The sequence below is a fragment of the Mauremys mutica genome, chromosome 6 (genome assembly GCF_020497125.1).
Source record: "Mauremys mutica isolate MM-2020 ecotype Southern chromosome 6, ASM2049712v1, whole genome shotgun sequence".
NCBI lineage: Eukaryota > Metazoa > Chordata > Testudines > Geoemydidae > Mauremys > Mauremys mutica.
The window spans coordinates 90,630,742-90,648,138 of NC_059077.1; the positions used below are offsets into that span (position 1 = coordinate 90,630,742).

The following is a 17,397-nucleotide window of genomic DNA, read 5'->3' on the forward strand; positions in this document are numbered from 1 at the left end:
GCCATATTTCTCATCCTCCTTTTCCATGTTTAAAACCCTCCTTTCTGCACGTCTCCTCATTATTTCCCTTAGATTTTTATCTCAAAATGACAAAATGTAGTGTCATGACTTTATGGGGTTAGCTTTAATTTTAACTGTAATTTACTACTTGAGTAACAAAGACGCAGAGACATGCCCATAAACCCACTTATCAAAGGCAGTAATTTCCTCTGATTTACCACAGATGGTCTGATGAGCATGTATTGCTTTCTTTGTCTCTAAATGTTATATTTTATTTTGTTGTGGATTTTAATATTTTATGTGTTGGCGATAAAACAGATTATTTAAACCTGGGGGGAAAATGTTTCAGTTGTATTTGGCTCTTCATCTCAATCCAGAAGGAATTTGTATTTATTAGTATTTTAATTGTATTGTGGTAGCACTCAGTTGTGCCACTCAGAGATCAAGGCCCCATTGTGCTAGATACTGTAATACGTACGATGAAAAGGTGGTCCGTGCCTCAAAGAACTTTTAATCTAATATCACAGGCAAGTGGTAATGAGAAAAAGGAGCAGCCAGAATTAGAGACATCATGTAAGAAGGGGGAAAATGCTTTTAGATGTGGGTGGTATTGAATAGATACTAAAAATGTAAAGGATTCTTACTTGTAATCTGACCTTTCATATGCGTATCTAATGCCTGAGCTGTATGCCTAATGCCGTTTGATATGCCCTTTAGGATGTGCCGTGAGACTTCAGCAGGGTAGAGATTTTTTTATGTATAACGAGGGTGATCCTGAAAATCCACAGAAGCAGTCTTATCATGCTCTTTGACTCCTTATTTTAGACTGAGGTTGGTAGGGAAGCTGAGAAATGCTTTTTGACTCTGCATGAGAAAATTGAACCCTGTGGAATGACTGAAGATTCAGTAGGTGTATATCAAGTTTATACTTATTGCAGGATGGATATTTTTCAAGAATGTGAAAGTGAAGTAAGTTTTTTATTTTTCACAGTCAGAGCACTTACATGTTTTGACCTTGTGCTGTGTGTATATCACCATGAAAATAATTTCTTCTCTATTGTTTTTAGACCTAAATGTATGGGAAAAAGACAAGAGTGTCAAACAAATTATTTATAGTGACTAGTGCTGCAGTTGCTTGCAGTACATTCTGCTCCGCTGTCAAAAATCTCAGAGAAGCATAAGATGATCAATTCTTCTGATGAATTCTTTCACATGTACAAATGGGTACATATATTTATTCTGGAGATATTGGTTATGTAGCCATAGTTAATGTTGCCTTGAAATTTCCACTTAAAGCAGGACCAAAATCCTTCTATTTTATATTATAATTTATTAACTCTCCAAATTTGTCACAATAACTCTTCGAGAGAGTTAAATTTTCTATGTAATCTTTAGTAGTAATTTATTAATTTTTGCAGAAAAAACGTTATGAAAATTTTAAACCTGTTTTTCAGTCCTTTCTTTGGGTTCTTTTAACTTTGAAAGTAAAAGTTGTACACATTTCAAATTGTACCCAGTAATTCATCTTTACAATATCTCTGATGTGACGTTAACATTTAAAAGTTATTTTGGTGAAAACATATTTTAGAAATGAGTTTAGCAATCAGGAGCTGGTAGACGAGAGAGATTTTGAAACAGACAAGTATTATGTGTAAAGAGCTTACTGGAGGAGGGCACAGGGCTCTGGGCAGTGAGGGACTTTGTGAAGTGGCACAGGAAGTATAGGGCATGAGCAGAACTCTGGGGAGGCATGAGGATGAAAGCATCTGTGGTGGCTAGCTATGGAGGAGTGTGGAGGCAGGCTGAAGGAGGCTGTGGGTAGGCATTTAGGATGACTGTTGGAAGAAAAGGCAGCAGAAAGTAGCTCTCCCTACCATCACTGCCCAGAAGACCTGTTTGGGCTCACCAAACAAGGGAGTCCTGGTGTTCTGAGCCAGGAGCAGGATGCTGCAGCAGGAGCTCTCCTCTCGTGTAACCTAGCTGGCCACTACGGCCCAGATCCACAAAGGTCACCTACCTTTCATTGAAGTCAATGGACATTAGGAGCCTAAACATCTTTGTGGATCCGGGTCTAGCTCCGCAAACACTAGTGTGAGCCAGCTAGCACCTTCCCTTTGGGAGAACCAGGAGTACAGAGGAGGTGGTGGCCATGAGGCCTAAGGGGCTGAGGAACCAGGAGGGTGGGCACCAGGAATCAGAGGAGCTGGAGGATCAGGGATTGGTGAACCAATGGTCCAGGTAGCACCAGAGGTAAGACTTCCTGTTAGCTAGATGCCTGTGTCCATAGGTGCCGACTCTGTGGGTGCTTGAGGCTGGAGCACCCATGGGGAAAATTAGCAGGTGCGCCACACCCACCGGCAGCCAAGCCTCCCCACTCGATCACACCGCATCCCCGCTCCTCCCTCTCCCTCCCACCCAGTGCTTCCCCCTGCCCCTCACTGCCTAACAGCTGTTTGGCAGCACTTAGGACTTTCCGGGAGGGAGGGGAAGGAGTGGGGACACAGCACGCTCAGGGGAGGAGATGTAGAAGAGGCAGGGCAGGGCCAAGGGTGAGGGAGGATCGAGCACTCACTGGGCAGAGGGGAAGTCAGTGCCTATGCCTGTATCCCTGCCTATTTCTCTCCCATCCCTTCAATCTCCCTGTCACATCCCCCATTTTGCCCTCCCTTTTGCACTCCAGCACTCCTTTTGGGTCTTCACTGGCCATTCTTACCAGGTCAGTTTGACAAACTTACTGTGCTTTGTTGGAGCAGAGCTCCCCTGCTGAATTATGGGAAGTTTTGCCAGACACAGAGTTTGCTCTGTTAATGTCACTCCAAGTTGTGTTTGTCAGGGGGCAAATTTCTCCTCACAATTCCCACACAAACTCTTAGATATAAGGTTACTCGGATACATTCCCTGACAATGATGTCATTACAACTCCAGGAGACCAACAGGTAAGGCTACACTGACATTCAAATACCTTCCTGCCTCCACACACAATGACTCTTCACCTCCACAGCAAACTTACACCTCCACTTCCTCTAATATCACAGAAAGCTTAATTACTTTAGATTTTTGAGCTAATACTAACAATATACTGTATACTTTTACAGTGAAAATATGTCTGCTGGTAAAGTATCTTAACCTTTCTGGGGACATAGCTAATTTATCATCATATCAGCTTGGATAACTCCTTGTGTTATTAGCCATGAAAGCAGGGGAGAGAAAGGGATCACTCCTGAAGGCAGAAGAGCCCCCTCCTTGGGAGAGAAGGAATTCACTCAAAGGAGAGGCACTGGTGTTGCAGGGAGAGACGTGAGCTGCCCCTGAGAAGGATCAAAGGAAACCTAGGGATGCCTTGATGAAATTGTATTCAGAGCCTTTACCCAGGCCAGAGTTCCAGGAGGGTGTTGGCCAAATTGTGCTGTCAAACTCGGCTTGCATCTCTACCATGGAGGAGGCACAGCCAGTCCTATGGTAAATCATGCCTCCAGTATGTAAAAATAATAAAATATTTTCTTTTATCAGCTTTAAATGTGTTGTCATTCAGTGGCCTGGATGCCCCCTTGTTCTTGTTTTGTGAGTCACCCAGCATTCTGTCTGTGGGCCCCACTACAGGGCAGCCACAATCTGGCTCACTCAGCATGGTAGCCAATGTATACTTCGTTTGATTCTGAATTATGTGCGACCAGAGTAGGGATGGGTTAGCCTGCAGTGGCTAGCTGCTGGTTGTGCTCTTGAGCTGCATGTGGAAGGCCCATATGGGACCGGCTAGTAATCACATCCTGCAAAGATACCTGGCTGATGGGCTGGATTTTGGGAAAAGAGACCCAACAGAACCAGGATGCTGTGATTTGGCCGTAAAAGCGATTGCAGGAGCAGAGAGAATCATGTCCCGCTTTCTGCACCTGCTTACTGCCTCAATAGCCATGTGAAAGAAGCAGTCTTTACAGTGCTATGAGGTAGGAGAACCACCTTAGGCATGATCTTGCTTTCCTGCTCAGCACTGCAATGATTTTGTGCTGGTGTCCTAAAGTCAGAAGGAATCAGGGTGAAAGCCCCCCACCCCCATCTATTGTGATGTGAACAGCTGATGGTTGGCCGATTCCTGATTCAGAGTATATGGTAGGTTTAAGTTTACAAATGGGATCACTGGGTCTCACTGGGCAGATAGGAACCCTGCAATGCAGTTCATGGTTCCCCCCGCTCAGCCCCCCGTATTGCATAGCAGTGTTCCACAGAGAGGGATGTACTGCCACACTTAGTAATGCTTGAGTTTAGCAGTTTAACTTGCCTGCCCGCTGCCTTGGGTAGTTTCCAGTTGTCTTTTTAATACAACATTGTTTGTATTTTCCATTATCTTCCATGTAAACCCTGCTGGTACTGTATAAATAACTAATACTATCTCTGCCCCCCTAGCATGCTGCTCGGCCACACAAAAACAGGGGAGGCCGTAGTAAAGGATATGAAAGCAGAGATCCACAGTGTTCAGGACGTAATCTACTTGCTTCATGTGTTTTCAAGCTTAATTGACTGAAGCATGTGAGAGATTACTGGGAGAATAAAAAAAATAAGTGACTCCATGTTAATCTACTGTATCGTCTGAAAATGCACAGCTGCATGTGGCAGCAATGCTTAAAAGTAATCTGGCAAAGTATTTGTTAGGGTAGCCATTCTTTCAGCCTTAAGTTTGCTAAAAGTCTGGTCTTGCTGCAGATGCTATATACAAAATGACAGAAACTAATATGGAATACAATACAGAGTGTAGTATTATAAAGAACTTTAAATGATTGTAGTCTTGCAGCAGTTGAAATCTTTGCATGCCAGAGGTACGCTTTTCATGCCATAGCAGTATCAAGTAATGTGAGGGGCATATTATCTGTGCTTTAATTAGAAATGGGTAAATGAGCACCAGTTTGACTTTTCCAAACCAGATTATTAAATGTCAGGTCAATAAATCTGACAATCGATTATTTAAAGATTAAAAATTAAGTGTCAGTTTAATGTTTGCTTCTGACACAAAACATGCAGCATCTGAGACAAGAGTGTGTGTGTGTGTGTGTGTGTGTGTGTGAAATACCTGAGTGAAGAGGCTCCATGGGGATGACTAATATGCAAGTGCTGCTTAGTTCTTCACAGCCTTCAGGCCTTTTCACGGGGGCACTTCAGAGCTTCACACAAGGATTCAAGAGATGAGTTCTTTGCAGTGGGGATCGTTATTGATACACAGCACAAATACTTAGCTATCCGAACTTGTATAGTCACTTCAACATCATTAGTGTAGAAATGAGATCCCTGTATTCAAGGGTGCTGGAACAATTTGTATAGTGGGGGTGCTGAGAGCCATTGAACCAAACTGTAAACCCCATATATGATGGAAACCACTTCAAGCCAGGGGGTGCAGCACCCGTAGTTCCAGGACCCATGCCTGTAGGTTACTTCCTGAGAGCAAGGAATTTACTCAGATTAATGTTAATAATGGGAATTAAAGCATCCACTTCAATGGGAGAATAGAATCTGCAGTGTCAGGTAAACAGAAATACATATAAATTACAAAGCAGTTAAAAGATCACACTGTATAATACATTAATTGTGCATTCTGAGTCATGTTGAATAGATTTCCTTTGTTTAATATTAAAATAACTTGGTTTGGTGTACAAAAACATCAAAACAGAAAACTTCTTCAGGAATATAGAACTGGACATATATGTTGATGTAATCTACCCTGATCTGCAATAGATATGCATTCATAGTTGAACACTTCTATAGATTCAGCCTTGTTCTCATGCATTTTGTGAAGTATAATTCCTGTCAACTCCCTTTGGCTTGTATATATGCAACTCTGTTTAAAAGCTGGCACACATCTCTGACAGCTGTAGTTGGAAGATTGAGTCATTGCCATAGATGGCAGCCGTTCTACATGCTTCATTATTTTTTAAAATAATGTATGTGGGGGGGCTGAGATGCAAAACAGACATTTTAAATATGTTTTCCACATGCTTCTGTGTTCCTTAAAGAAATATTCATACATAAAGAGTTGTGGAGGCTAGCAGAAAGTTTGTTGCACTCTGTCAAGCAATTCTGTGTATTTTCTCAAACCCCTCAGGGTTATTTGGCAGTTGTGGTTAAGTGACAACACCAATATAAAGATCTTGAGAGAAGTGGCATGCTTTCTATAAGCAGCCTCACAGACAGAAAAGAAGCCATAAAAGGACAGAATCTAATTCAAAACAACTCAGAATTCTATTTCTTTATTTCCGCTTATAATTAGTTGCACAGTACTGGGTGGAATAAAGCAGTAGGAGGTGTAGTAGTAAAAATGCTGGCCTTTCCTCTCACAAACCTGGGTCTAAAACTGGTCTGAAATGTTTATTTAGATTCTGATGGTTTCAGCTCGTCTCCTGGTGGATGAAGTTTTTTAACCTGTCCATTTTCTAAGGGGAAAAAAAAGCATCTGTCAAAAATCAGGCCACAATAAATGGAAGCAATTTTGCCCTGCAAAATAGCTTCCTTGTTCTGTCTCAGAGGGATTGTATTTCAGCAGTTATGCATAGGGAAAGTGGAAAGTGTTTGTGAAGCAGTTTGAAATCCCCAACTGTCAGTTAGTAAAACATCCGTTTCATTTCACATTGAATGAACTAAAATGTCCAGCCTGGAAAAAATGTACTTTTAGTACTGCCCCTTATGGTTTGTTAATCAGCAGTGAAGTGACAGCATTTCAAATGTTGACACTTGGAAGAAGACTGCTTTATTCTGCCGTCTGGAAGAGGTTGCAGGGGAGTCCAGCAGTGATACAGTTAATTCAAAGGCTGATAGCATCTGAGAGAATCCCACAAAAACAAATCGATTCATGCAACTCCAACAACATGCACAAATGACACTCACTGTAAGGTTTAGGAATAAATAAAGTTGTGTTCTCCCACTCTCTTGCTGATAGCACAAATGACCAGCTGTGTATATATGTAGTACTTGCACTAAGTTCCACATTTGTGGAGGCTGATTTTAATTATTCAGTTTTAGGACCATGTGTGGAAGGACTGATCTCATGAAGCTGGAATAGAAAGCACATTGTTCAAAACATCTATTAAGCAGATGCAAAATTCAGTATCAAATATTCATATTAAAGGCACATATACTGCCTCCAGTATGTCTGATTAAAAACAAGTTTCTGTGAAAAACTGGTTTTCAACAGAAAATTGGGATTTTAACTAAATGAACATTTTCACAGATAGTGTTTGCTTTCCATGGAAACTTTTGACTTTACATTGAAAAAAAATAAAAAAAACCCACACATTTTGGGATTTTTATTTTGTTTGCTTGGGGACAAAAGCTTTTGTTTGTTTTCATCAATATTTTCTGCAGGATTTTTCCCCCCAACCAGTTCTAGTAGGGTAGATATGTATTTTGTTAAGGAATAAAACACTCTTTGAAGACTTTCTGTAGTTAATTAACACCACTTTGAAATCTTTTTTCTTTGCCTGCCTCCCCCTCCCCCAACAAAAACATGTACAGTCGCCATGAATATCAGCAGCATAAAATTGTGGGGGGAATGTGAGGTTAATATCCCAAATCTCAAAATAGAAAGATCAGTTAATCAAATGTAATGTTCTGAACAGTTTAAAAGCACAAAGCTGTGATGGACAGTGGAAAACCACTTGTAAGAGTTGAAAAAAGTACACAATTTACATAATCTGTTTTTTTGCTAAAATAATCTACAGACGCACACATTAGGTGAGTGAATTTTTAAGCCTTATCAAAGTACAGCTGCACAGGTTTTACAGAGCTGAAAGGTCCCAGCTGTTGAACTGTGTCCAAAATAGATGGAGAGTCAGGGTTTTTCCACCTTCTACAAATAACTGACCCAACAGCCAGTAGCAAAAGTTGAATTAGCATCCAATTATCTCTGTCACATTCCTCAGAGAGTTCAAATACTTCAAGATACAAAATTCCAAAGTGCTTGGCACTGAAAAGCTGGGGAACTTTTTTTTCCAATGTGATATATAACCAAGGATCTCTGTTGAAAGAATTTCAGGGAGGACCAGAGTACAGGAAGCAGGGTTCCCTATGGAATGCAGTGTATCCAACATCTGTAATAGAAGTGACTTGCCATCCTGCTCACTTTCCTGGTGTCTGATACCATACCATGAGTTACAGTTCCCTATTGCAGCTGTAACTAATACTATTGAAGAATAAAGACTTGATGGTGCCCACAACTTTGATTTGAAAAGATGTGACAGCTTCATTTCCTATTTAATCATGAACTTTCCTTTAAGAAGCAAAATAGAAAAGAAGCAACATTGCTTCGTATACTTTTCTCACAACCTTCTGAGATTCATTACCTAAAACCAGGGTTTGTTCAGAAGGAAAAGTCTCACTAGTACTAGCAACCTTTACAGTGTTCTGGACTATGTCTCTCAAATATTTTGGGGGTGAATCTGGTTCCAGGATTTCAACCCTAGTCTTTTGCCCATCCTGTCTGTCTGCCTCTCTTCTTTAATTTTTCATCTCTCTCTATCAGTAAGTTTTCCACCACTTCTTCCATCATAGACTCATAGACTTTAAGGTCAGAAGGGACCATTAGGATCATCTAATCTGACCTCCTGCACAACGCAGGCCACAGAATCTCACCCACCCACTCCTGTAACAAACCCCTAACCCATGTCTGAGTTATTGAAGCCCTCAAATCATGCTGGCTTGCCCCCCTTGTGGCTGGGTTTGGTGTAGCAGTTCTATGTTCTCTAGTACCCGCGCCAACCATCGCTCCAGTTCTATGGTGGTCTCTTGTCTTGTGACTTGGCCCTGTGGCCAGGTCGTGTTTAAGGCCCCACCTTTGAGGGTTATGGAAAGTCAAACAAACAAAAGTCCAACAAATAATTCCTAGACCTTGTGTCAGGTGACTCTGGATCCAGTTGTCACATCCTTCTCTCTAGGCTTGGAATTGTCCTTATCCCCTTATGTCAGGTGGCTTTACACCACTTTACCAGTGGCCCAACCCCTACACTAAGTTCTAGTCCAGGGACTCTAGGACAGATAGCCAAGATCTGCTCTATCACACATCTTGCAGCTGCTTCCCTGGACTCCTTCCTACCATTAACCTTTCTTTAGGCCTTTTCCTCAGCTCCTTCCTGGGCTCTTTGTAACAAGCAAGCAACCGTTCCCAGGGCTTCTCCCCAGAGGTCCAGTTGTGTCAGGATCAGCCACAGGACCTTGCTCCAATTCTGTATCTTCTCTCCTCAGGCTTCCTCCTCACATACAGGCCTTCCACAAGTCTCTCCACTTTCTACTCCCCTGCTTCCCAGCGAGTGGCTGCAGAGTTCTTTTGTCTCTCACTGCAGACCCTCAAACTTCAGTCCCAAATGTCCCTTATGCTTTACTATCACTGAGTTTTGCTGGCTCCCATGAGGGTCACTCCTACTCATGATGGTCACTTGGGCCCAGGATTCACTGTCCTGGCCTACCAGGCTACCTCCTGGCTCGGGACCCTCTGGTTCCGGCTTCAGGCTTCCCAGGCTCCTCTCTGCCTTTAGTCCAAGAGAGGAAATGCCCAGTTACCTCTCTCCTGGATCTCTCCCTAGCCTTTCCTCTGCTGCTCAGTGCTCCCTTTATTGAAAGCCCAGCTCCTCCATAGCTGGTTTGATCACCTATTATGCCTAATACTTCTCCAGTGGCCTAAATGACTCCTGTTAACCCATGGTTAACCAGTGTGAGGCTCATACACCTGCCCTCTGTTCTCCCTTTCTCCATTCCTCTCCATAGGTAGCACTCTCAATTTTTCACTTCTAGGCACTTCTGTATAGATCTGGTTGGAAAACTGAAAAATGCAGAGTCAGCAAAACTGCAACTTTTTTGTAGGAAAGGTCAGTTTTGACAAATTTCTTGACACAATTTTTGAAAAAAAGGTTCAGAAGTGTTGAAACGTACCATTTTAACATTTTTTAAATCAAAATGTTTGGTTTTCCAGTTCAAACATAAAAAGATTTTGAAATTATTGAAATGAAACTTTTCAATTGACCTGAACCAATTTTGCCCCCCAGATTTTTGGTTCATGAACATTTTTGAAATATTGACTTTTCATCCTAATTCAGAATGGGAAACATTTCCCAAATTCTGAAAATGTTTCATGAGATGGGAGAACTGTTTCCCGCCTAGCTCTACATCTGTACTCTCCTTCCTTCCTCAAGCACTCAATCCTACTATACCTCACATTCTCCCCTTTGTCTCTCCACAATTCAGTCTTGCATGCACGCACTGAGGACCGTCATGCGGGGAGAGGGAGCTGACCAGGGCCATGACAGTTCTTTCCGCATGGAGTGGTGGGCAAGTTAAGGGAAGCATGTCTCTTCTTCTGTCCTTCTCTGCCTTTAGAATGGGAGGGAAGGGAAGGGCAGGGAACAGATCTTAATATAGAGGAGACAAGATAAGGGACATCTCTACTTCACTGTATGCTGCTGCTGCTTCCCATGTTGGTAGGAAAGATGGGAATTTCAATTGCTCCCACTTCAGTTTCCTGCCTGGTGAGTCCCCATTTCAGCAGCCGATGAGGATGGGTTATCTATACTGTCCCCAAGCCAGAGAAGGGGACAGGAGACAGAGGTCTCCTGCTTTTAGCAGGGGAGGGGGAGCTGTACTCCTGTACTACCTTTTCTTTTAAAGAGACACTGACTGACATTTTTAAAATTAGTCTGTTTAAAAAAAAAAAATCAAGCCGGCAACGTCCCTTTAATGTTCTGCATACAAATGCCTCATTATTCGTCTGTGGCATTAACGTCTCCCACTGGTTTTATCATCTGCCTGTTTCCCGTTGACTAGAACTCTTCTATAAAATGCCTGTACGTATATTTATGATTGATTCCTGGATTATATTTATATTGAGCTGTAACTGTAGTGTCCATTTAGGGATGAGAATAAGGTTTTCAAAATTGTAACCTTGGGGTGGATTTTCACTTAATACTGACTGTGTTGAGTCCATGTTTAATAACTGCCCCCTAAAAAGTTGCTGTATTTTAAGAATGGACAGAAACTTCTTGTGTTCAAATGTAGCTTGGGGTTCACACTTTTTTCAACAGGACTAGCCAAAGAGTGACCCTGCAGGCCAAATGAAGGTCACAGTGTTCTACAGCCAGGGCATTGGTGTCCTTATCTTAGATATAGAGGTATGACTCACAGAGACTGTAGGCGCTAGCATACAGTGATCTCCTTGATCCAGCTGAAAGGCCACTCTGTGAAAGGCAGTTGCTATCTGCTCTAGATTATGCTAATTAAAGCCCCAACCCTGCAATCAGATCCACAAAGTTGACCTTTGCACTTGTGTGAGGCCCCATAGATTTCCATGGGGCTCTGTGTAGGTGCATAGTTCTGCCTATGTGTATCCAATAGCAGGCCTGGGGCCTAAATATCGTTCTTGGCAAATGGCCTGTGTGACCCTCCAAAGTTTGGGTGCCCCTGCTTTACTGTCTACTGTAGACCAAATCCTGCTCATTGACTTCAGTGGAGTTCCTCCTGCTTCCCAGCTGTGTAAGTGAAAGCAGAATTTGGCCAATAGTGTCTAAAAAGTCTAATTTGTGTATATTTAGGTATAAGTATGCTATCTAAATAATAAAATAGTTGGTGCCAAAATGCTTTACAATTTGTGTAAGTTAATTAAGTATTTCAGCAAATTGCACAGGTGAAGTTAATGAATTTTTACTGAGGGTTACATTTTTTATTTTTTAAAGTTAAGGTCAAATTCAGTCCTACCATATATTAATATAATTTGTATCTTTGTAAGAAATATTTGTTTACGAGGAGTAGCCAGTTTGACCACATATGGCTACTTCACACTATTAAATTCAAAACATTGTCTGTCACCAGCAGAGGTCTAACAGATTAACTCCCAGAATTCTTAGTTATACAGTAGTTGTTCCAGAGATAGCTTAAATACTGGCATTATAGGTCTGGGCTTCCAGCCACATTGGGAATTGAGCCATGTTTCTATATATTATATATAGGTATAATTATTTAGCAAGTTGGTAACATTCAGAGATGAAATGCAAGCATCACTCAAGTGTAATTAGACTTATTTTTCTGGTTCATTTAGATTGGAAGACTGGTTATTGGCCAGAATGGCATCTTATCCACACCTGCTGTTTCATGTATTATCCGAAAGATCAAAGCAGCTGGCGGAATTATTCTAACAGCTAGTCACAGTCCTGGAGGACCTGGAGGAGAATTTGGAGTCAAGTTTAATGTTTCCAATGGAGGTAGGTGTTTTTATAACACATTACATCACTGTATCTCAGAAAGGTAGAAATAGGTTGATAAGGATAGCCAGATGGTTATAACTATTTATGTTTTCCTGTTATATGGATTTTTCAGTGTTAGTAGAATGCTAAATAGTTTTCAATATTAGGAGAGGTTTTGTTTATATATATTTTTATATGAAAAAGAATCTAATATGCCCTGAACCTACACCTCTCAGTTAGTTCAGCTCCCTCTGAAGTCAATAGGTGTTCTATATACAGAAGGGCTGCTGGATTTGTCCTCCTGTTTTTTAGACTGCATTTAGTCTGTGTCAGTGGATGTATGATAGGTAGGGCCCTACCAAATTCATGGCCATGAAAAACACATCACGGACCGTGACATCTGGTATCCCCCTGTGAAATCTGGTCTTTTGTGTACTTTTACCATATATTATACAGATTTCACAGGGGAGACCAGTGTTTCTCAAATTGGGGGTCCTGACCCAAAAGGGAGTTGCAGGGGGTCACTAGGTTATTTTAGAGGGTTGCAATATTGCTACCATTACTTCTGCGCTGTCTTCAGAGCTGAGCAGCTGGAGAGAAGCTGCTGTTGGTCGGGCACCCTGCTCTGAAGGCAGTGTCCCACCAGCAATACCGCAGAAGTAAGGGTGGCAATACCATACCATGCCACCCTTCCTTCTGCGCTGCTGCTTTCTGGGCAGCCAGAGAGTGGCGGCTGTTGACCGAGGGCCCAGCTCTGCAGGCAGCAGTGCAGAAGTAAGGGTGGCAATACTATACCATGCCATCTTTACTTCTGTGCTGCTGCTGGCAGTGGCTCTGTCTTCAGAGTTGGGCTCCTGGCCAGCACCCGTCGCTCTCCAGCTGCCCAGCTCTGAAGGCAGCGCTGCCGCCAACAGCAGCACAGAAGTAAGGGTAACAGTATTGCAACCCTCCCTCCTACAGTAACCTTGCAACCCCACCCCACAACTTCTTTTTGGGTCAGGATCCCTACAGTTACAACACTGTGAAATTTCAGATTTAAATAGCTAGAAGGGCTGGGAGAAGGACACAGCCAATCAGGAACTACCAGTTCAAATGAAGAACACTTGCATTATCAAAGGGGAAGTGGTGGGTGAATCTGTGGCAGGAGATGAAAATCTCAGTCCTAAACCAAAGCCCCAGGCCTGGGTCTGGGCCGGGGCCTAACCATCAGACTGCATCTTCATTTAAGTGGTGCAACAGACTGGGTGTTTTGTTTTGAAATGTAAAGGGCCAGGTGGCCAATTCTTTGAGTTTAACTTTAATTTCTTATTAGAAGACTAGTGAAAACTTGCAGCCTGAGACACCTTGCTCCAGGCGAGCTATCACCCACTTTATGGAACTTAACATTATAAAGTCCTATTCTACTCACATTTCCATCGTACATATCTTGGCATTTGCTTTAAGGTTGGGAGTTTCAAAAGCACCTAAGGGACTGTGCTCTTGTCTTCCTGTATGGGAACAAATTATTTTGGTAGAAGCACAGGGTTGTACTGCTTTAAATACACTGGTACAGTTAAAGTGACATAATTTGTGTGTAGACAAGAGATGAAACTTTAGCTAGTACAGTCAGTCTAGTCCCTCATTTTCTTAAGCATGGAAATTCACCTGTAAAGATCATATTATTACTTTGTTTTATACTTCCGAAATACATCACAATAATGATTAATAATACTTTGCACTTACAGTGCTTTTTCATCTGAAAATCTCATGTCCTTTACAAAAGTGAATGTCGTTATTAGAACTGGGCAAAATTTTCAACTGAAATTTGTTGGCAAGAAATAGCAAAGAATCCTGTGGCACCTTATAGACTAACAGACGTTTTGCAGCATGAGCTTTCGTGGGTGAATACCCACTTCTTCGGTTGCAACAGGATTCTTTGCTGCTTCTACAGAACCAGACTAACATGGCTACCCCTCTGATACTTGGCAAGAAATGTGGATTCGGTGACACCGAAATGATTCATGAATTTCTGATGATATCCAAAAAAAGAGAAGAATTCTGAAAAAGTCAAAATATTTTGTTTCAACATTTGCAAACGTTAGCATTTTGACTTTTCAATTTGAAACAACTTCTTGTTTAGTCAATTTTATTATAAAACCTCCACAACTTGTAAAAATGCTCAAGATCAAAATGAAATGTTTGTGTCAGTTTGAATGAAACATTTAATTTGACCTGAAACACATTTTTATTTATTTATTTAACTGCCAGCAAGCCAAAATATCAGATGTTACCCAGCTCTATGTATTATCTTCATGTTGGAAATAGAGAAAGTTAGGGCTTTTCTATGCACAGTAGTTGTATCAATTGCATCACACTAAAGGTGTGATGCTAAACCAGTGCAACTTTGTGCGTAGCCCATGTCTGAATCCCAGAGAGGTTAAGTAGCTTGCCTAACATCAGACGTCAAGTCAGTAGGAGAGTCAGGACTAAAGCACAAAAGTCTCATGGCTTAACCACTGGGCAGACTGTCTCAGCAAACTTAAATCCTCTCCCCCCAGAATCTGCCTGACAGATGTGTAACAGTTGAAGTTTTTTTCTTTTGCGTGCTTTGGTATTTTAAGCAAAATCCATATAGCTTATTAAGCTTTAAAAATAAAACTCTCCTCAAGAACAGATGAGACAGACCAATTATTCTCATTAGTCAACAAGGGCATAATAAAAAGTAATAGGCTTAAGCTGCAGCTGGGAAAATATAGGTTAAGTATTAAGAAAAACTTTCTAACTATGAGAACAGTTAGGCAGGAGAGCAAGCTGCCAGGGGAGGCTGTGGGATCACTTTAGCTGGAAATATTATTACTAGACTAGACACCCATCTATCAAGAGTGATTTAGGACTAATGAAATCTGTCCTGACTCTCTGGAAGGGTTGGAATGAAATGAGCAGAGGTCTCTTCCTAGCTAAATGATCGTATTATAACAAGAAGTTAAGCAATCATTGTGTGTACTGCTACCACGATCCCTTGTACAATATTATGCATTACACCTAACTAATGTGGCATGATTGATACTCTAATTTATATGGCAAAGCTGCACTGAATTCAACAATATTACTGGGAATGGTGTGCAATTAGAAGTAAAAGAGGTGTATGAAGGTACTGAAGGAAGTCTGTAAGGGAGCAGAAAGAATCATTTTTCAGAACTGTGCTTTAATATTATAAATTCATAGATTGTAAGACCATAAGTGACCATTGTGATAATAAATCTGACCTCCTGCATAAGAAAATGACAGAACCTCACCTAGCAATTTCTGCATTAAGCCCATGACTTCTGTTTGAGCTATAACATCTTTTAAAATACACCCAATTTTCAAAACTAGCAAATCAGTTAATATACAATTGAGATGTGAATTATATTATTTGATTAACATGTTTACTACAGATCAATCTGTATGTTAGCAAATTAAGGAATTTATTTAAAACTCTTAGTTATTTGAGCTTCGTACATGTGTCAAAACTGAACTGGGTTGGACAGAAGAAGTACATTGCACTCTGCTATCCTGGACCTGAATTTACTTTTGACTTTTTAAACACATCTTTGCAGCATTTGTAAAAATGGATAAGCAACTCAGGAAATACCAGTTTTATTTCAACACGCATATTGAGATTTACTGAAGAGTGTCAATGAATGGCAGATTTCTTTAGCAGTACATCCAAATGATCGTGGCTCCCACCTCCCCCTGAAAATGATTTATTTGTATGCTGTTTTTTATTAGTAAAAAAAAAAATCAGAAAAATATATTCTGGTTTCAGTGTTATATTTCTTCCAGAAATGTATTAACTCTGTGTTTTGCTTTAAGTAGAAAAAAATCTGTATTTTACTCCAGCCGTTTTTTTTGTTTATTTTGAGCACATCAGAGCTGTTTGCAGTCGATTACAATAGAGAACAGATTCTTTCTGTATTTGGAAAGTGAGCCATTGTCAGAAAAAAGCTTCTTAATGTTTGTCTTCTAGGACCTGCCCCAGATGCTGTTTCAGACAAAATCTATCAGATCAGCAAAACCCTTGAGGAATATGCCATTTGTCCCGATCTCAGAGTTGACTTATCTCGGCTGGGAAGACAAGAATTTGATCTGGAGAACAAATTCAAACCTTTCCGAGGTACCAACCTGTGTTTTTATCCAAGCTGTATGCTAAATCCATAGATTCTGTTTATAAAAAGAGTTGCCGCAGAATGACAATAATGTAAGTATTTAAACAGTGCTTAGATTATTCTTCACAATGCCTTAAAACATTAATCCTCACAGCACCCTGCAGAATAGGTAAGTAAATCTTATCTCTATTTTACAGATGGGGAAACTGAGGCTAAGAGTTTGTGTATTAAAGCCCCAATCCAGGAAAAGACTGAAGCACATGCTTAACTTCAAGTGTGAGCATCCATTCTATTACAGTCAAATACTTGCATAAAGCAATTTGCTAGATAGGCCTCAATTCAACAATTCTTAAGTGCCAGAAGGACACTTTTATAACCCCGGCTAGAGTGTTGTTTGACTACACTTCCCCCTCTTAAAAGGTCCATGCCTGAAAGCTGTGGCATGCCCTCCACTCTCAGACTCCAAATATGGAGGCGGTTCAGCACCACATGGGATCAGGTCTAAGTGTACTAGTTAATATCTAAGGCATTGATTCAGCACATGCTTAACTTTAAGCATGAGAGTAGATCCAATGGCCAAGTTGGGTAGGATGTCCTGTTGTTAAACTAGCAAAGAATCCTGTGGCACCTTATAGACTAACAGACGTTTTGCAGCATGAGCTTTCGTGGGTGAATACCCACTTCTTCGGATGCACTTGCTTCCGAATACTTCGGTATTCACCCACGAAAGCTCATGCTGCAAAACGTCTGTTAGTCTATAAGGTGCCACAGGATTCTTTGCTGCTTTTACAGAACCAGACTAACACGGCTACCCCTCTGATACTTGTTGTTAAACTGTTCTGTAAGTTATGAAGGAATGAGAAATTTGGCTTGTATATGGGATACCTGTACAGCTCAGCCTGATGTGTTAAATAAGTCCCATTCCCTAGATGGGTCTTGGTGTGTCACATACAGCAGCATTTCCCAGTGGGCATGGGAAGGTTTTAGGTGGGTGCAGGCCTAGTGCACTGGGAAGACCTCCTGTGTGGGTGTGTTTCAGGGCAAGCCTGCTGGCACCCACACTGCAA

General features: G+C 41.3%; 1 protein-coding gene across 3 annotated transcripts in view; it reads left to right on the forward strand.

Moving 5' to 3' along the window:
• PGM5 (phosphoglucomutase 5) overlaps positions 1-17,397 on the forward strand; it is a 136,289-nt gene that overhangs the window by 18,124 nt on the left and 100,768 nt on the right. For all 3 annotated transcript variants that reach the window (XM_045021932.1, XM_045021931.1, XM_045021930.1), the window contains 2 exons: positions 12,059-12,221; positions 16,192-16,338. In XM_045021932.1, the coding sequence (XP_044877867.1) occupies positions 12,059-12,221; positions 16,192-16,338 (310 nt within the window). The remainder of the gene's footprint in view (positions 1-12,058; positions 12,222-16,191; positions 16,339-17,397) is intronic.